Below are 21005 nucleotides of genomic sequence, written 5' to 3' on the forward strand. Positions count from 1 at the left end.
CTCTGAATGATTAAGAGAGAGAGAAGTTATATAAGAGAGAAAGAGTAAAAAGTCCGAAGTAGTGGGGGAATTCAGAAGCAAAAATGAATAGCTAAAGAATGGGTTTTACTACTGCAGGTTATACCAAGAACAGCCAATGTAGACTACATCAAAACAATTGCCGTTAGAGAAAAGGAAGCCTGTAAGGCAGGAAGCAACATGCAATAGAGGAGATTTGCGGCTTTGTTAGTAGTGAGACAAACAGCCTGGAAGTAGAGATAAATCCTTTCAACTCTTACATTTTTAGTTTTATATATAATGTATTCTTGCAGATAATTGGCTTAGATCATGGGTGTCAAACTCACCGCATCACATTGCTGTCATGTGACATTTCACGGTTTTCCCGTTCGTGGAGCTGGGGTGGGCATGGCCTGTATGTGACGGATCTGACACGGGCCGCCAGTTTGACACCCCTGTTTTAGATGATCTCCAAGATTCCTACCAATCCCCCAAATCAATTATTCCAAATTCTGTCAAAATTGATAACCATTCAGTTAAAAACAATGGGATGTTTACCATACTGGCTACTGAAATAAAGTCAAAACACAGCTTTAAGTGGTTTAAATTTATAGTTATTATAAATTAAAAATAAAAATAACTTGGTTTTGAATATTAATAAAACAAAGGAGATCATTGTTGATTTTAGAAAGAGCTGGCATAGTCATACTCCACTTTGTATCAAGGCTGCAGCTGTGGAATTGGTCAATAGCGTTAAGTACGTGGGGATGCAGATAACTAACAATCTGACTTGATCTCTTCATACATTATCTTTAGTGAAGCATGCAAACCAGTGTTTGCACTTCCTCTGTCAGATGAGGAGAGCACATCTTTCTCCTTCTGCCAGTTTTTAGAGACACAATTGAGAGCATTTTAATGAACTATATCACTGTTTGGTTTGGTGGTAGCCGTGCCTCTCCATAGACAGAGTGGCAAGGACAGCTGAGAAAATCATAGGAAGCTCGCTTCCCATTATTCAGGATACTGTTTATAAGCACTATGTACTTAGAGCTCGAAGCATTGTTAGAGACCCCACACACCCACTTCATGGTCTGCTTCTGTTGCTCCCCTCTGGGAGGAGGTTTCAAAGTATTTATAGCAGGACTACTAGATTCTGTAACAGCTTTGTTCCTTTGTTGTTGTTAGTTGCGAAGTCGTGTCCGACCCATCGCAACCCCATGGACAACATTCCTCCAGGCCTTCCTGTCCTCTACCATCCTCTGGAGTCCATTTAAACTCATGCCTACTGCTTCAGTGACTTATGTTCCTTATGTCTTGTAGATTCATAGGATTTTTTCCCTGCCATCTATATGTATAGATTCAAACTAGATTGTGATGTTTTTGTGTAATATATGTGTGTATATGTAGGTATATGCATAATGATTATCTTTTGAGAGCTGAATGCAATGTAATTTTATTTTAATGTATGCTGATTAGTGTACATTTAAAGTGACAATTAAGTTCTATTCTATTCTCACATATTTAAATACATTCACTTTTTATCATTGGCTACAACTTTTGCAAGAGATCTTCAGGCTCATCTAAGATTTCCAGGTCATAAGTGACCCTGCACTCAAAAGAAGTTTGATTGCTGGTGACACCAATGAGCCACGAGGTGAGTACTGATAGATTTAGAAAATTACACTAAAATGATTTATTATTTATCACCCAGTCAAACGTTTAGACTGGATTTGGCATTTTTGTCCACCTAAAGAGTCCTTCCCAAGGACCTGGAATAAACAGATATTGTTTAACATTAAAGGTGTCATCACAGGATGTAAACTGTTCAAAGTAAAGCTGCCTTTTGCAATTGATTGATGGTGATCTTGACAATGCCTAAAGTGTTCAAGTGGTGCTCCAGATGTTTTGGAATTGAACCCAAGGTGCCTATTACTATAAGTACTATTTTGCTTTCTTTTACCACAAATAATAATAATAATAATAATAATAATAATAATAATAATAATAATAATAATAATAATAATAATAATAATAATAATAATAATAATAATAATAATAATAATACATCACGCAATCCTAAACGCTTGGGAAGTGTTCAACTAATGATCTGTGATACGAAATCCAGCATAATTATCTCGTTTGCTGTATATACTGTCATTTTGTGTAAATAATAATAATAATAATAATAATACTCGGCACACTAGAAGCTGTGCCTAGGCAAGTACTTAAAAGCAATTGGTGCTGACAAGATCACCATTGGTCAGCTGCAGAAGGCCACCTTACTGGGATCTGCTTGCATAATTCGCCGATACATCACACAGTCCTAAACGCTTGGGAAGTGTTCGACTAGTGATCTGTGATCCAGCATAGTTACCTCGTTTGCTGTGTATACTGTCATTTTGTGTAAATAATAATAATAATAATTTAAACTTGTATGTCATCCAACTCTCAACTCTGGGAAACAACAATAAAAAAAATCAAAAGAGAAATATAAAAGACAGCAAACATGATGAAATTGGGGATCTCACTCTTTCCTCATCTTCATGGCTCTTCAAAACAACAGCAGAATTAGAATCATTCAGGTCTTAGGGAAAACCTGTTCCAGACAGCAGGTACTGCTACAGAAAAGGTGCCTTCTTCTGACATTGTTTAACTGAAGGAACCTGAAGCATGTCAATCCTGCAAGATCAAATTGGCCAGGCAGATACTATGAGAGACAGACCTCAAGTAATCTGGCCGTATGCCGTGTAGAGCTTTACAGGTAATAACCAGCACCTTGAATTGAACATGGAAGCAAACAGGTAACCATACAACCAATGTAGCCCAGAAAGCAGAAATGTTACATGGGCATACTGAAGCATTACCCATACTGCTTGTGCCATCTCATTCGAAATCAGCTGATGTGATCAGCTGCATGTAGAATCCATTGCAGTAGTCAGACTCAGGACTAAGCATGAATGACTTTCGTCTGAATAACAATAGTAATATATGAAAAACAACAATAATAGTAAATGACTGTTAAACAGCAGTATTCCAGAATAATTGGAAAAAAACATTAAGTACTTTATTTTCTGATTGATCAGGGATACTTGGAGAAAAGTCAGTTTTCCAACTTTTCCTTAGTCTCTGGCTAAAGGTAAAAAGGTAAAATGTTTCCCTGTTAGTCATGTCTGACTCTAGGGCTCGGTGCTCATCTCAGTTTCTTGGCCAAGGAATGGTCTCTGACTACAACAAAAAAAATTAAATTAAAAATTTAAAAAATGGAAAGAAGGAAAGTATTCAAATAAAAGAGGTTAGGTAAAGAATTTTCACAAAGGGTTACATGCTGTGATAAAATAACAGATTCGGGCTTTGCCAGATTTCATAAATGGAGGAAGATGAACATCTATCATCTGAAGACAAGATCTTACTCTTGTGCCTTCTGCTACTAGATAATTCTTTCCAATTTGATTTCTATTGGCTTTTTTAAAAATGTAGTGCATCACCTACAACTGATCTCCAGTTTGCTTTTTATAAAAATTAGCTATGTGACTTTCTCAAAATGGCAAGAGATCTGTGACAGAACTGAATCCATTACACCCAAAAATCTGAAAGCAGAATTATCTAATTTTTTGTCTCTATCTAACTTGAAAGGCAGTTATGGTTATACTATATAAAGCCTAAAATTATTTATGCTTCTTCTTATATTCCATTTTAAGGATGCCTATGATAATTTAGTTACTACTTTATCAGTCCCTCCCCCTCCATTTCCACCCCTCCTGAATTTTTGGTACTGAGAAAGATTGGTCATAATGCTTACTAATGATAAAGGGATTATCTATAGATTTCAGAGTTCTTGTTATAGATCAATATATGTAACTTATGTATTTTTAAAAATTATTGTAGTCCATTTCAGTGTTCTATTACCTTATTCTGTATAATGCTCAGAACTTACTATGCATTATACTGAAAGATGCCACCATAACTTAGTAACAATTTATTTTTTAAAGTAAGAGCCACTTACTTGCAAAATTGTATTTTTGAAATGTTCTGATTGCATTTTAAAAGTAGATTTAACACAATTCCTTCCTACATTATGGTTGCCTTGAAGTTAAATATCTTATTTTAAAAAAAAAAAAAACCTATTCTACTCACATTTTGTTAAGAATCAGATGAGTTAAAGAACAGGGTGGACAATATCTGACTGGAAACCAAGTTCTTATTATTCTCCTTTCTTTCCTTCTCTTTTACTTTTTAGATTTAACTTTTGTTAAATTTGCTTGGTCTACCATGTACATGTATATGTATATGTATATGCTGAGCCAGTTTGGTCTAGTGGTTAAGGCACCAGATAAGAAATCAGGAGACTACGAGTTCTAGTCCTACCTTAGGCATGAAAAACTGCTTTGAGCCAGTCACACTCTCCCACTCCATATCACTTCACAGAGTTATTGTTGTGGGGAAAATAAAAGGAGGAAGGCGTATTATGGATATTCACTGCCTTGAGTTATTTGTAAAAATAATAAAGGTGGGAAGTAAATAAAGTAACAGATTTTACTATTAAGTGATTGAAACTATGATTAAAAAAACAATATTGCAATATAAGCTATAATAGTTTTTTAATATTATATTTAATTTCTGATGAAAATATTGACATTCTGAATGGTAATTCATATTGACAGATTATTTTTCTATTTTTAATACAGCATAAATGTACATATTATGCACACATACGCAGACATATATATGTAAACACAAAACTGTGATTTTTAATATAAGGTAGAATATATAAATCTATTTCTTGCAGAGATTGCTAAATGTGATGAGTAATTTAATTATTTCTAAACAGTTATTCATTAACATTAAAGTCCAGAAATTATTCCTTTGATGTAAATGAATGATTGAAAGAAATGACAAATGTTTGCCACACTTTTAAAAATGCTAAATGAGTTTGGTCCTGTAATAAATAAATACATATAAATACATACACACACACATATATATGCCAGTTTTTAGAGGAATGACATGTCAGATATGAAATGACTCTACAGCTGGTCCCTGTCTGCATGCTGGGAAGGCATGTGGAGACATTTTTTCAACTGCTGTATGACTTTGACAGTCTCACAGTTAAAATGATGTATCATTCTTATGGGTTTCCTCAGTGGATGCTTCAAAGTGCACCAGACACTCCAATTGGAGTGCCCTATTGTTAATTGTTTCTTTCAAATGTACATTGAGATGAACATGGCCAAAGCAGAGAGGAACAAAGGCGTTCCAGTGGCCTCTTTGGGAAGACCCCGTGCAGCTCAACCTGAGTCTGACCTTGAAAGAGTTTCCTTTATTCAGAATATAGTGCTCTTGACTTCAGTGCCTTATTATCAATCAGCTACAGGGGAACTGGAACTCTAAAGGAAGCAATGTTGGGGGGAAAAGACCCAAAATGGCTCTCTGCAGAATTATGCATACTTTAATGGACTAGGCTGGGAGAGGGCCTTATAATTATAAGTAAATTAAATCCTAGATTTAAAAAACACATTAGGATTAGAATATGTTTAGTTTTTTTTCATTAATCTTCTCCTAATGCTCACTCAAGAACTTAATACAGAAAAATCATTTGTAATTACCAGTTTAGGGTAGCAGCTAAATGGCAGCAAGACAATTTAGCAAAATGAGTTGTTCTCCCTTTTATTTATTGCAGAATATGTGGGATTTTTTTTTGCTACTAATGCCAATTTTTAATGGTATCTCCCCCCACCCCCACACTTTGAAATGACTAGTTAAGCCTCCACTGAATGTAAAAGCAGAGCAGTCATGAATTAGAAATAAATGGAAAAACATGCATTCTAATGTCCTGGTACTATGTCTTCTATCTGTCCAAGTGTAACTCATCCTCACTGTCAATCATAAAATGGCACTAGGAATTATCCTTGCATATTTTCTTACTGCTTTGTATTCCCCCTTATATAATTACCAATTATTTTATTTAGTTGAATCTTGTGTAGGTGTTGACTTTAAGTCAGAATTGTTAGACAATCCTCACAACGGCATGTTTCCTAGCAGTGCTAAGAGCTGCAGTTCAGCAATATTTGGAATATCACAAGTCGGTGCCTAGTTGATATTTACTTTATTCCTCAATTCTCATGCACTCACATTGTACATGACCCTTGATACAGTATATATTAAAATTGAGATATTCAGTTATCAACTTTCTAATTAAGATAACTTAGAAATTCATAACATTTGCAATTACTCTAAATCTTAAATTGGTCTAATAAAGGTATTGCATCAATGGCTTTTTTTTATTATAGCCCTGATTGCTATTGGGTTTTTTAAATCATAAATTAACTGGGTTATTCTTTCAAGACAATTTCTGCTCTTCAGATATTGCAATATCTGCAGATATTTTTTTTTATTTCTATAAGATCCCTTAGGAAATATGAATTCCTGTATATAAGCCAAGTACACCCAAATGAATTCAGTTCAGAAATAGAGAAACAAGATCTTAAAATGCAAATTAAACTCTGAAATAATGACAATACAAAAGCATAGCCAAGAGATGTTGGACACAGCAATACTGAGTTCTATGTACTAATGTATTGAGTACTAATACTGAGTACTATGACACTATGTTCCTTCATGGTTTCCAAGTTGCAGGTTTTCCAAAGGAAGCTATAAAGACAATAATGAAGGTTGATTTAAATATTTATTTCATTGATCATGAGTATTTCTATAATGCTTCAAATAGCTGACTCTAGGTGGCTTATTATCTATCTTCCATGCTCTGTGAAGTTGTTTTCTGCTTTCCCATGGCTTCTGAAGTTGTATAAATATTTTGTATTTTTTTCAAGCTTTTTTTTTAAATAAACCACTTTAGGTCGGATTGAAATAATATATATTAATATTAATATTAATAAATATAAATAATATTAAAGGTAAAAAAAAAGAAAAAACTAAATTTTCTATATCCTTTTTAGTTATTCATTTTACTATGTTTATGTTTCCATTTTCTTTGTTCTGGGTATATTTCAATCATTGCTGTATTTTAAGATTTTCTATCACATAATTATTTACTTTTATATGTATAATACTTTGAAACTAATTTTATAGATTTATATTTGTAAATAGTAAATAACTTAATATAACAAAGCTTAACTAGCATATAAGAGGGAAAGCTTATATAATCTAAGGGTGGAAACTAGAAATCTGAGACTAAAACTAGCCTCAAAGAAATTAACAAAGTTCCTAGTAATTTATTGTTTCTACACACATGTACACGTGGTTATGTATTTCAGTCACTTTTTCCTAAGGGCTTGTTGTTTTTGTTTGCAATATAAACAATAAAAGAGGCTTTCCCATATTAAAAGGTTTCTTGCACCTGCCAAGGGAAAAGTGACTAACCGAGACATGTCTATTGAGGTTCTCACTGGGAGAGAGAGGACAATAAATCTATTGCTTACATTTTTTCAGCAACTAGATGAGCTTCTAGGCAAATTTGAGAAAAACTATTTTGAAGCAAGTCTGCAATAATCAGCATCTGTTTGACTGAACTACATCTTCTCTCTGTCAGTCACTGGTGGTGGAAAAATGCTGAAAAGATTGCAGAAAATTTGATTTGAAGAATGGATCTTTTCTTAATTAAAGTCCTTTAAAACCTATTAGTCTTCTTCTACCACATTTAGATTAACAATAACAACCAAAGTCTGGCTTAATTTGCAGAAAGAAATAGAGAAGTTCTTGCAATGCAATGAATGAAGCTAGTGGCAACTTATTTCCAACACAGTTTAGTGCAATCTGTATTCACTCAAGCTACCATAACTTTCAAAATTTATTCCACCAACTACTATGTAGGCAGCTGCCTGATTGCAAACATGTTCCAGTCGCATAGCTTTTACACAACTTTTAATCAGCACTAAAGAAATTATCTGTTATTTTTGTGTAATTTTCCTGAGAGTTTCATATAAAAAAGAGAGATTTATTATTACAGAGATTCTACTGCAAAGAATTTATACCCAGTAATCACTAAATCTTATATGATCCATCATCACTAGTATTATTTCAATTATCTGCAAAGGAGACTAGAAATAAATTTTAGGACTTTGATTTTTTTTTCTTATAAAACAACTGATTGAAGCAGCATTTGCAAAAATTTTATTATTTTGCTATATGTTTTTACACAAAGGAATCTGACATGAAATTTAAAACATTCAACTAAGAGCTGAAATTGTTTGAAATTATTTAGGTTGTCTCTTGATACGCACAGAAATAAAATATATTTTGGTGCCAATCTTGGATTAGCCTGTTAGCACCCAATTTGCTGGCATTTCCACATTATTTGTTGAATTATTTCAACATTATTTTGTACGTTGATTCTTAACTTACTTTAGACTATTGAAATTGTGAGCTTTTTTTATAGTAAGACTTATTATGAGGAGGAAAATATAAATCGGTGAAATACTTGTACCCATACGATTACAAGATTTTAAATATCAAAAATTATACTTACCTAAGAGTTGCTTTATTTGCTTAGTTGTTTACAAAATCTAACCTTGCAATTCAGTGTCTCATTCTTTAGAAATTAATCCCACATATATCAGTGATATTCACTTATCAGCAAATAAGGACAGGATCTTACTGCTATTATTGTTGCGGTTGTACCAGTGTTCTTCTAAAGTATCATTTCAATATTCAGTACTTTGGTTTTTTTCCTATAGAAATATGAACTGACAAGTGATTGCCTAAAACCCCTTTAAAGAACTAGAATTTAACTATATTTATGCTGTGTTTGTGCTAAAATTGGCAACCGTTGGATTTGTGTCTGCTCCAGCATTGGTTGTGGATATACTGTTGGCTTTATTCCTGAATGTCTAGCATTTCTGAAATTCACTCAGGGCAACTCTCTCTCTCTCCTTTCCTATTCTTAAAGACCTCTGTAGGGATAACCCACAGTGTGGGACTCAATGCTTTAGCATGCTATTAAGTTATTGCCACCCCTAAGGACAACTCTGCAAGGAGGATGAGGACTCACATAACTCTGAATCAATAAAGGAAGCAGCTCAATTAGCATTTCACATGCTTTTCTTCCCTCTCTTCTTACCTTCCCTGCAGTGGGCATGCTTTCCCCTTAAAGGATTGTCCTGTTTCTGCTCATTGCCAGCGTTGGCAGGGTGACAGTAGTCGAGTGTGCAAACTTGTGCTATTGTCCCCAGGCCAGGGGGAGTCATGGAGACCCACTAATATGACACAGGAAAATGTTTGCTGATGGCAATTCTATGGGCTTTGTCTAACTCTTTCTCCATCATGACGACTCGATTTAAGTCTCTAACTGTTTGACTACAGATGCAAGAGTACTATCCAACTCCATCCTTTTGTCCGGGTAGTTTGAATGGGTAATTCAGCTTTTGTGTGGCTCAATTGAGGGGGCAAACATAAAGACAAGATTCTTGAGCGCTCAAGCTTCTTTTCCATGGATATCTGCACATCTCTTTAGAGATTTGTTCTTTTCTTACCTTTTTCTGACATCACCCTCCCTTTAAGTGGGGAAAAAGGCCTGATCAAGAACAGTTTAAAAAGTAGGCTAGCCAGGTCTTCCAAACTAGCATTGTCCAGTGTTACTCAAGCATGGTTACTGCCAGTCTTCAGACAGCTTTGGAGTAGTTTAGAGAAAAGAGCCTCAACAAGCTTTCTTTACTCATCCTCAGCATATCATGTTTGATTGTGTTTAAAAAAGGGGGAGAAGGGGGTTGGAACAGAAAGAATGGTAGGAATCACAGGGAAATGATCGTATTTATTAGCTGTCTTTCTGTGGCTGTCCCCATGGTGACTATTTGTGATGGCAAAGAATGTGAGAACAGGGAGCCTAATGCCTGATTGGGATGCTTTGTATTTGGCAAAGTGGCTTCTGATTGGCCTGAGAAAGCCTCCTAACTAGAAGGGCTTGATATTCATTCAGCTTACTCAAGTGCTGCAAAACACTCACAGGGTCCGGCTGCTTCTCTAAAGGTTGGTAGTATCTAACCTATGTAACAAGATTAGCTGGTGAGCTGCTTCTTCTCTACCACAGAGTTACAGTAACACTCAATGTTTAAGAAAGAATCTTGCTTGGAAGGGTGTAATTTAACTTGGAAGGCCATGAAAATGGTGCATAGATATCTACTCAAAGGTTAAATGCTACCTGTCTAGTAAGATTAACTAGTAGGGCCACAGTTACAGTAAGTATAAGACTAAAATAAGAGAAACAGAATATAATGAGGTATATAGTAATGATTGTACATAAGATATAATTGTATTATTAAACTGTAAATTTGTAGGATAATTATAAACAAATATATATATAATACTGCAAGATCTTTGTGGCGTTCATGATCCTGCAGGAGAGAAAAGCATTTGAAACGATGTATATATTGGATTAATTATTTGAAACAAATGTCTATCTCACTTCTGCAGGTCTGCCTTTGTGCCCAGCATATTTTACTGTTAGCGTATCTATATATATAAAGTGGGGGAGAGAATGAGAGAGTAAGAGAGAAAGAATATTCAGGCATTTAAAGACAAATCCTAAACATGTTTATCTGGATCCAATGAATACGTAACAGTTTATACAATTGCATTATTAAGCTAAAAGAGTTTTGGGAGTATATGTAAAGCTGTAATTAATAGTGTTAAAACTGGGGGGTTTTTTGTGCAGAGCCAAGTATAGTATGAATACGATCATTACAGATATGTGAAAAGGAATGTGAGTTATTTCTTCAGGAATTGTCACGTGCGAAAGTAAAAATGCATTTTAGTCTTTGTTGCCCTATTTGTGCAGACATGGAGTGTCAATGAGAGGACAAAAGGTAGAGGGGGCTTTTTAATACTATGTTTAAACTGAATGCAAGCGGGTAAACAATGAAAAAAAAACTTTTTGAGGACTTTACAATATACAATATAACTTTTATAAGATGAAAAATATAATTAGCCACTTCAGTATTGTGGGAGTCTACACATCTCTGAAAATGCATTTGCATCTCTAACAATAGATATTTCTAGACAAAGTTTTTAATCAGGCATTCACGCTGCCTCATCCTTGAGTTCCACGAGAGGTTCACCCATTCCTATTTTTAATCTGTATCTTCCCAATGATTTTTCCTCTCTCTTTTTTTTCGTTACCAGAGGGGGGGGAAAATCAAGGAAGCAGCGCGATTTGGTCAACTGACACTTGGAGCGATCTTTTTGGAAGCCTCCGGGATGGCGTGAAAGCACAATCTGGGGAGAAAAGCACGCGGGTGGCTACCTACCTGCGTTACCCATCTTCCATCTGGCAAAAGCGGCCCGATGTTCCTGCCAAGGATAAACATTCCCCGTCATCCCATTTAGCCTAAGCAAACCGACCGTCGCCTCGGCTTAGGCTCTCCCCGGTTCTGAGGGAGCCAATCCTTTCATGGACGGGCCTTCCTTCTTCCTCGCCTCTTCGTATCCACGGCCGGGCTGAGCGATGGCTTCGGCAGACAGCGAGGTGAAAACCCTCCTCAACTTCGTCAACTTGGCCTCGAGCGACATCAAGGCCGCCCTGGACAAGTCGGCCCCCTGCCGCCGCTCCGTAGACCACAGGAAATACCTGCAGAAGCAGCTCAAGCGCTTTTCCCAGAAATATTCCCGCTTGCCCCGCTGCCACCACCACCACCACCACCGCCTGCAGTCGCAGTTGCCTCCCGCTCGGGAGCGGAGACCGCCTGATGGGAGGGCACGAGGCCTGAGCCCCGAGAGTTCGCTAGGCCGAGGCCACGCGGCCTCCGGGGCGGCCAAGGGAGACAAGGCCTCCAAGGCCCCAGAGCGCCTCGGTGATGAGGAGCAGCAGCAGCAGCAGCAGGCCGGGACTTCGGAGGCCGGCGCCAGGCCCGACCAAGTACCCATGAGGAAAAGACAACTCCCCGCTTCTTTTTGGGAAGAACCCCGGCCTGCTCCGGGCTCTCCCGGTGTTGTCAGTGGCGTGATCTTTCCAATGGGAATTTGCTCGTCGCTCTCTTCTTCCTCGTCGTCCTCTAAAGACCTGCCGCCTTACGAGGGAAAGAAAAATAAAATAGGCCTCGACGGCGGCGGCGGCACAGGGAAGGTTCTCGAGAGCCCCCCGCGCAGGCCAGAGGCGGAGGCCGCCCTCAAGGGACTGAGGACCTGGGGCTGCTGTCCATTTCAGTACCACGGGCCACAGGCCTCCCCCGGCGTCTACCCGCCCCCGCCCCCGCTGCCTGCCGCCCTGCCCCCCGCGGCCCCCTTCTCAGCTTTGGGTTTGTGGCGGAAAGATGCGCCTTCCCCGACGGAGGGCGAGGCCTTCTGCCAGCCAGGGCAGAAAGTGTATCGGCCTGTAGTGTGGAAGCCCATCCCCACCAAGCCAGCCGCGCCGCCCCTCATCTTTAGCGTCTTCAGTTATCTTTAGCTGTAGCAGCTCCCCTCAGCTTGCAAGGACCTCACTTCTCAATCATCAGGTTGCTCCCAGTGCTGATTTTGAAACAGTGCCTTAGGCTACTTCCAGAGCTTGAAAAAAAACAGCTGATCTGCTCTTTAATCTCAGGTCCCCCTGCTCTGGAGGTTCATCAGGGAACACAAAAAGCCAGGAAAGTGTGAAAGTGTGTTGAAATCAACCAAGTGTTGATGTATCAGGTTTCCTGCTAAGATATGTTCTCTTGGTGACCTTCAACCAATTATCTCTGAACTTGATCTACCTGGCAAAGATGTTGTGAAGACAAAGTATGCATGTGTGGAATTTAAAATATATACCCTTTGAGCTGTTTGAAAGAAGGGCAGGATAAAAAAGTGGCAGACTAATTAATAAAATTAAAAATAAACCACACTTTAGTTTGGTGGTAGACCGTCCCTGCCTGAGTTAGCAAGAAAGAATTAATAACAAATTGTGAATAATGAAATTATTCAAGGAGCAGAGGTTTGTCTTGCCTGCACTGCCAAAAAAAGGCCATGTAAGAAAATGTAGTACACACTTCTGTAAATAAGGATGCTGTTTTTTTCCTGAAATGTAAATACCAAGACTGATGCAACAAACAAAAATAAATCCCATACAATTTTTCCTTTGAGTCTCCACTGTTAAAATGTGTTTAGGTGGAAAAGTGTTATGTTTTCAGGAAGAAAGAAGAGAATTGATTTACTCTTGTGCAAATACATCCATCTATAGCCCATCTGTTGTTAATTTTGGAAGCTCTGTTAGCAAAAATGTCCTTGGTTGTTTTTAGTTGAATGATTCTATGAAATTTGGTCATTTAAAAGCAAGAAGCCTTGCACTACTCTCATCCCATGTATGCAAAGCAATCATTTATAGTAAGGCTGAAAATAATGATTTTATTATTTATATATTTTAGTGATACAGAATAAACAATATGGGGATTTTTTTATGACAAGGATACTCCTGTCAATATGAAAAAGATTTGTATGTAAAAAAACTTTCGTTTCCTTAATTTCTAAATCAAAGTGCTCTAGGGGACTGAACTCCTAGACCAGTTACAGTAAGCAGTTTTAGATGAACCAATAAAACTGCCATACAATGAACCTTTGAGAAGTAGGGAAGCAGCAGAATAAATGCTATTATGAAAGCTACTTTACACTTCAGATATTTCACTTATGATTCAGGTGCTATTACAATTCTCTTTCTTTTGAAAATAGCATTTGCATGAACTGGCAAGAGACCAATAAACTAAGCTACTAATAAATGAATTTCCAACTATACGTTACAGCTTTGTTTGAGCTGCAAATCCAATGATATGAAACAGATCTTAACCAAAAGTGGATTGGACTTGGAAATATTGGAAGTAGATGAAATACAGGTATTTTACAAAAGGGAGATTTTGTTCTTTTCAAAAGATATTTTTAAAGGAATCTATATAACTTTGTTTAAAGAAAAGCTGCATTTGAATACTAAGTTTTCATAGGCTTTAGCACAATGTCTTGTGATCTTCACTTCAGTATAAAAAGGAAATGTCCTATGGTTTGATCTAGCACTTTTTTTGGTAATTTTAATAGCCCTATTGCACAAAAGTCACAGATGTCTAATAACTTGACCTGTATTCTGTTAATTCTGTTAATTCTCAAAAGTTCCATATTAACGATAATATCTCTTATTAATAATCATGACTATCCTGTTCCAAATGGTGTCCCATGATGTAACCCTGCCCATGAAACCCTCTATCCTTCCACTGAAAGCATTTAACATAACATAACATACTAACAGAGTTGGAAGTGACCTTGGAGGTCTTCTAGTCCAACCCCCTGCCCAGGCAGGAAACTCTACACCATTTCAGACAAATGGCTATCCAACATTTTCTTAAAAATTTCCAGTGTTGGAGCATTCACAATTTCTGGAGGCAAGTTGTTCCACTTATTGATTGTTCTAACTGTCAGGAAATTTCTCCTTAGTTCTAAGTTGCATCTCTCCTTGATTAGTTTCCACCCATTGCTTCTTGTTCTACCCTCAGGTGCTTTGGAGAATAGTTTGACTCCCTCTTCTTTGTGGCAACCCCTGAGATACTGGAACACTGCTATCATGTCTCCCCTAGTCCTTCTTTTCATTAAACTAGGCATACCGAGTTCCTGCAACCGTTCTTCATATATTTTTGTCTCTAGTCCCCTAATCATCTTTGTTGCCCTTCTCTGCACTCTTTCTAGAGTCTCAATATTTTTTTACATCGTGGCGACCAAAACTGAATGCAGTATTCCAAGTGTGGCCTTACCAAGGCATTTTAAAGTGGTATTAACACTTCATGTGATCTTGATTCTATCTCTCTGTTTATGCAGCCCAGAACTGTGTTGGCTTTTTTGGCAGCTGCTGCACACTGCTGGCTCATATCTAAATGGTTATCCACTAGGACTCCAAGATCCCTCTCACAGTTACTACTATTGAGCAAGGTACCACATATACGGTACCTGTGCATTTTGGTTTTTTTGCCTAAATGTAGAACCTTACTTTTTTCACTGTTGAATTTCATTTTGTTAGTTAGCACCCAATGTTCAAGTCTGTCAAGATCCTTCTGTATCTTGAGCCTATCTTCTGGAGTATTGGCTATTCCTGCCAGCTTGGTGTCATCTGCAAATTTGATGAATTCCCCATCTATCCCCTCGTCCAAGTCATTGATGAAGATGTTGGAGAGTACTGGGCCTAAAACAGAACCTTGGGGTACTCCACTGCATACTTCTCTCCATGTGGATGTAGTTCCATTGACGACTACATGTTGAGTGCGGTTGGTCAGCCAGTTGTGAATCCATCTGGTGGTGGTGCTGTCTAACCCACATTTTTCTACTTTATCTAGTAGTAGGTTATGGTGTACTTTATCAAATGCTTTGCTGAAGTCCAAGTAAATTGTATCGACAGCATTCCTCTGGTCCACTAATTTTGTCATTAAATTGGAATTTCATTAAATTGGAATAACATTTAAGGAAAATGGCTACCATTTATACACTATCCCTGTTTTTCATATTTATTTTTCAGCATAAATTTTCAGTGTTTCTGATTATTATAATACCTTTTAAATTTCTCTTTTTTAGCAACTTGATTATGTCAGGATTAATTTCTTTAATGTGTGTTGTGTATATTATCCACACTCCAGAGTTTTTCCATTGGAACAATGCCATATGATGTTGCAATTGAAAAGTTTAGATTTATTTGTAAGAAATTTATTTTCTTACTCTTTCAAGGAACTATTTAAGAATAACTACTCTTTACTTTATTACCTTTTGGAGATTGTGGCAAACCAAATATAAATCAGAACATATACAGGTAGCAATAGCAATAGCCTTTAGACTTACATACTGCTTCTTGGTGTTTTACAGCCCTCTCTAAGTCAGGGATCTCCAACCCCACCTCGTCTGTGGACTGGCACCGGTCCATGGCATGCCAGAAACCGAGCCATGCAAACTAGTGAAGCCCCATTCACAGGATGCAGGCAGCACACGAAACCACACCCCTTCCGGTGCCCAAAAGCCCTGGAGCCCTTAGCTAAGTGGTTCACAGAGTCAGCATACTGCCCCCGACAATCTGGGTCCTAATTTTATTGACCTCAGAAGGATGGAAGGATGAGTTGGCCTTGAGCTGATGAGAATTGAACTGCCGAATTGCTGACATTTGGCACTCAGCAGAATTAGCCTGCAGTACTGCATTCTAACCACTGTTTCACCACCACTAATCCTTGCTTAGCAAGTACAATAGGGACTAGAAATCTGGCTGTACGCAAAGAGATTGCTAACTGAAATTGTGACTGCCCTTAATATCTTCAGCTTCCTTTGCTTTATAGACCTAGGAAGCTCATAAACATGGGGATTGATTGCAACATTACTTTTGTATCACTGTTGTGACCACAGTCACTGTATGAGGCAGTCACTAAGTGAGGAGTGCTGTAGTGTGCATGTGTATTTCATGAGCCCAAACCTAAAGTATAAAGAAATTAACAGGAACTCCATATACTGCGCTTACTATATAAAATAAGAACAGCTACTGTGTGGTTTTAACAAGTAATTTCATCATTAGATGGTCTCTTTGCAAGAAATTCTCCCCTACATAGATTTGTACTGTACTATTTGCAAAGAATTATACCTTCAGTGGTCTCCCTGTATAACTGCACATGTAACAAATAATATGCCTTCAAAAAAATTTAAAATGAAAACAATGGTAAAGATACTAAACTCTTACATTTTTCTGTGTGCCCTTTTTATGTAAGTAAGTGTATAGGTTTAAACAGTCTCACTTGGTCATTTGTGATAAGTGAAAATAACACTATTGGACTAGACAATAACATTTTAATTAACTGTGGGAAAAAGATCACTTTCTTTCAGGCTTTCGATGTGTGCCTATATGCTGGTAAAAACAGAACTTATAAAGGCTTACATATCAGTGTCATGTTCTGTGTTTGGTGTGGGAAATGGAAGAGATATCTCAGGACACATGTTCCATACTATGTCATTGATTGGGATTCTGGCATTTGAAGTCTGCTTAAATTTCCTACATCATCTGAAATATTATTTGGTACATCAAGCAGAGGGATGTCAGTATACACATGAACCTGTTTTTATTACAACATCCCTATTTATAGGAACTTTCCTACTCACAGTAATAGTAGAAGAATCAGCAAGCACAATGTTTTATAAAATCACTAGGGAAGGCAACCCATGTAGCACTCTATGAATGCATAACATTTATACAATATCAGATAAATATTTAATTGAACTTATGTTTATAAATTAGAATTAGAGAAACATGGTAGCAAAATATATCAGGAAATGCAGTTTCCATTGCAGGGGTCTGATAAATTATATTGCAGGCCAAATTTATCTAGACCCTCGCTCTCCTACGTGTATTTCATTTAACATACATGTAGTGTGTATACTCATTTAAGAAATGTCTTATAAGTAAAAATGCAGTGCAATTAATTTTACTCAAATTTAATGCAAACAACAACACATAAAAACACAGTGCTTTTAAAATATTGGTTCACTGATCCCTCCCACATTAATCTCCAGTTGTTTTAAAAAAACACTATTGTTAACATAACAAAAATTTCAAAAATACATTGCAATCTTGCTTAGGCACACATTTATAAAATAATAGATCAAACAGATAATGTTAATAGAACAGTCTGCAAAAATCCTAAAATGTTCTTTGTATATGATACAGAGCATAATAACAGTTCTTTCTGTCTTCAACACTATCAGGTAAAACATGGAACTATAAAGCTTATTTTTAAGTCCTAAATATTCTTAACTTTAAGATTTACAATAATATTTTGTATTTGTATAAAACAATAGAATTTGTACAGATTTGATAAAACTGGTGAATTTTTAAAAAAATCACAAGATCACTGGAGCAGTAGAAAGCTAGATATCCACCATTATACTTGTAATTTCCCTGGAGCAGGCTAGTATACAGAAAACTGAGTAGATAATTCTTATTATTTTACATACGTTAAACCAGTGTTAAGGCATTACTCAGCTAACAGATCTATGTAAACCTAGCCAAGCAGTTTTCTTGAAAATCTTTCTGTAAATGGCAAGAAATAATGAAGTGAAAGGACAATTCTCAAAGGGACATTTAGTGGATAATTTTCTCCTCATTCTGTAGCATTCATTGGAGTTAATCCTGGTTATGTGAGTGAGGAATTCAAATTGACAATTTATCTGTGTATGTCTAATGAGAAAAACTAGGAAGCCTTTTTAATGCTTCTTTTTCTCCAATATACTGAATATATGAACTTTTCCCTAAAAAGAGTGAATCAGTTAGATTTCTCAGCTTGTAGAAAATATAAAAATGTATATTTTTTTGAATTGGTGCTATCTTCAACCATGTTATATTAAAACAATTCAAAGTTTATATTTTTTTAAAAAAAGTTATTCATGGAACTGCAATATTTTGAATATTAAGCCAGTTTTATATATATATATATATATATATATATATATATATATATATATATATATATATATATCTATATATATATCTCCAAGGTGTCCTACAGTTTATTTCAGACATTTCTGCAAAGCACTCTTGAAATGCATATAATGAACTCTGCTTAAATCTCTTTGAATTAACTTAGATGCAGTATCATTAAGCTTCTTTGTTATCACACTTATAAAGCAAATATGAATTATATCAGTTGAAGTGTTTTTTATATATACTTCAGAGACCCATAAAGATGATCTGAATTAGAAAGATGAATACTTTCTCATGGAAGTGTTAAGTGTTAAGAGGATGTCAATTTAAGGTATCTACAATACAAAATCTATGAGGATAAATTTTTCTTCTAATAACTTAATGCCACTAAATTATTTCTCTAAAAGTATACAATGCCCCCAAACCAAAGTTTTATTTAAAAATTATAGTGCTGCTAAGTCATTGCTTAGGTATAGATCATTGGGCATTAAGACTATTCTAATGAAAGCCTAAATTGTTATACATAATCTAATTAAGCAATAAGATTTTCAATTCATAACCTTGTTAAACTAAATTACTTGTTCTGAAATTAACCTAGTGGCTTTGCAATGATGTAACTCACTATTATTGTTTTTCATCAATAGCAGATCAAGAATTTTCTCCTGAAGTCTTTCTGAAACAACACAGGATTTGAACCTACTCTCCCCTTCAATGCTGCTAAAATAATGTTAAATACCATGGGTTTCAGTCACATTAATCCTCATAACTAATGTATGTTCATATATCTATATAATATGATACAGATCTATACATCTGAGTTAAATGTTGTATTCTTATTTCTGGTAAATTAAATTCTTCAATATCTTTCATTTCTTGAAATCCAGTATTTGCAAAACTGCTTAACCAGGAACAAGAAAATAATGTTAAATATTTTTTTAAATAAGAATAAACGGCAAATACATGTTAAATTAGATGGGAAAACATGAAACTATGGTGACGTAGAATAGAACAGTCAAACATTGGTAAATTCAGCAAACTGAAGTAAAAATAAAATACAATCCCAAAACTAAAACGTTATGCTGATTTAATCATTATTGGACTTCTTTTAATCTTTGCATTGCATCAAGATGGTTTTGTTACATGACTATTGACAAAATATATTTGTTATCCATATGAATGAGTAAACTTGCTAATGCCTATTAACACAATGATCAGTTATGTCACCAGACACAAAATCCAGCATATTATACAGTTGGCAGCAATATTTATAATTGCTGCAACCAAAAAAGAGTTGATTGATATCACTATGAATGATTACAGTGTGATCATCTGCATAATTCATTGCATTTACCTATATGGAGAGATACAACTTTTGCTACCTCTTCCTTATATCTGGTTGTGAATAATTTAGGCCTACAATATGCATGTTTATTTTTCACTAGAATTGTGAGGTCCGTCAACCAGAATCAAGTACAAAATAACAACTTAAGAAGGCAAATTTAAAACTACTGGACACATGCCCAGATCAGGAATTTCTTTTTGGTAATAGAACTGGAGTTTGTGCTTATATTCTTTCACATCATAAAATCTCCTATTTTCTTCCAAGCTTTTAAACATTTATTTTAGTAGTTTAATTAAGGAGGAAAAAGGTTTTCTGTCACCATTATTAAACCAGGGAGAATTGGAAGTTCTTGGTGACATGCGGATCACCTGGAGATTTATTGGTAGATTACAATCTACATTTTACCCTACCTGCATTTTGTACTAAATGTTGAGATACTAAGAGTGTAAGATAGCATAATATCCCTTATACTATTTGCCGAGTGCTTTATTCTCATTTTTTCAGCCCTTTCCCATACTCTAAATGCCGTTGCATTTGTTCTGAGATTTAACTTGCAGAAATCCTTATTGTTTTTCTTCTTACAATTTTTCTGTTCCATCATATCAATCTGTTTCCATCTGGCAGCTCGCTCTATAATACATATGATTATCACTCCATGATTGTCAGGTTTACTTGAGATCACTGGCTATAATCATATTGTAAATAGTGAATTAGTCTTCTTGGCAAAGGTAAAGTCTCAATAAGTGAAAGACGGTTTTTTCCTATCACAATTCGAATTTTTATTCGACAAAGGTGTGCAAGTGGCCTTGGTGGCTCTGGAAATGGAAAAAAAATATTGTCAAGTATATAAGAAAACAAGCAAGCAAGCAAGCAAGCAGCATGTTATGCTCATACTACTTTTGGCCTAGCTCTACAAGCTAATATTTTTTCATAAAAACTTGAGTATATATTTCAAAGGTACTGTACCACAAACACACTTTAAAAAACTAGGGACTTTAAAAATAAAATAACTAACTATGAATGGTTAAAATGTATGCATAGCTCAGTAAGATAATATTCAAATCTTCACAAAATAACAGAGTTGGAAAGAACCTTGGAGGTCTCCTAGTGACCTAGTCCAACCCGCTGCTCAAGAAATGTACCTTTTCAGATGAATGGTTGTCCAAGCTCTTCTTAAAAACCTCCAAAACACCCATATCCATATTTTAATAAAATAATTTGAACAAATGATCATCAGGTGGTATCTCCTGACAATCAGACTATATATTATATAATGGTGTTCTTGTGAGT

The 21005-nt window shown here is 36.0% G+C and overlaps 2 protein-coding genes across 3 annotated transcripts in view; one reads left to right on the plus strand and one right to left on the minus strand.

The window, feature by feature from the left end:
- The first annotated feature begins 11258 nt into the window (after window positions 1–11258).
- Window positions 11259–12765, plus strand: FAM181A (family with sequence similarity 181 member A). The gene has a single exon (XM_058168803.1). The coding sequence runs from the start codon at window positions 11450–11452 to the stop codon at window positions 12386–12388; it is 939 nt and encodes a 312-aa protein (XP_058024786.1). The 5' UTR covers window positions 11259–11449; the 3' UTR covers window positions 12389–12765.
- Window positions 12766–17078: 4313 nt separating this feature from the next.
- The window catches only part of ASB2 (ankyrin repeat and SOCS box containing 2), a 34336-nt gene continuing 30409 nt past the window's right edge, over window positions 17079–21005 (minus strand). Inside the window, exon 10 of one of the 2 annotated variants that reach the window (XM_058162619.1) lies at window positions 17079–20530. In XM_058162619.1, the coding sequence (XP_058018602.1) occupies window positions 20394–20530 (137 nt within the window). In that variant the 3' untranslated portion in view covers window positions 17079–20393. The remainder of the gene's footprint in view (window positions 20531–21005) is intronic. The other variant, XM_058162618.1, reaches the window with a different exon arrangement.

This window comes from Ahaetulla prasina, chromosome 1 (assembly GCF_028640845.1).
Source record: "Ahaetulla prasina isolate Xishuangbanna chromosome 1, ASM2864084v1, whole genome shotgun sequence".
Taxonomy (NCBI): domain Eukaryota; kingdom Metazoa; phylum Chordata; class Lepidosauria; order Squamata; family Colubridae; genus Ahaetulla; species Ahaetulla prasina.

Coding starts and splice junctions, on each gene's coding strand:
- FAM181A (XM_058168803.1), top strand. CDS start 11,450: ATGGCTTCGGCAGACAGCGAGGTGAAAACCCTCCTCAACTTCGTCAAC.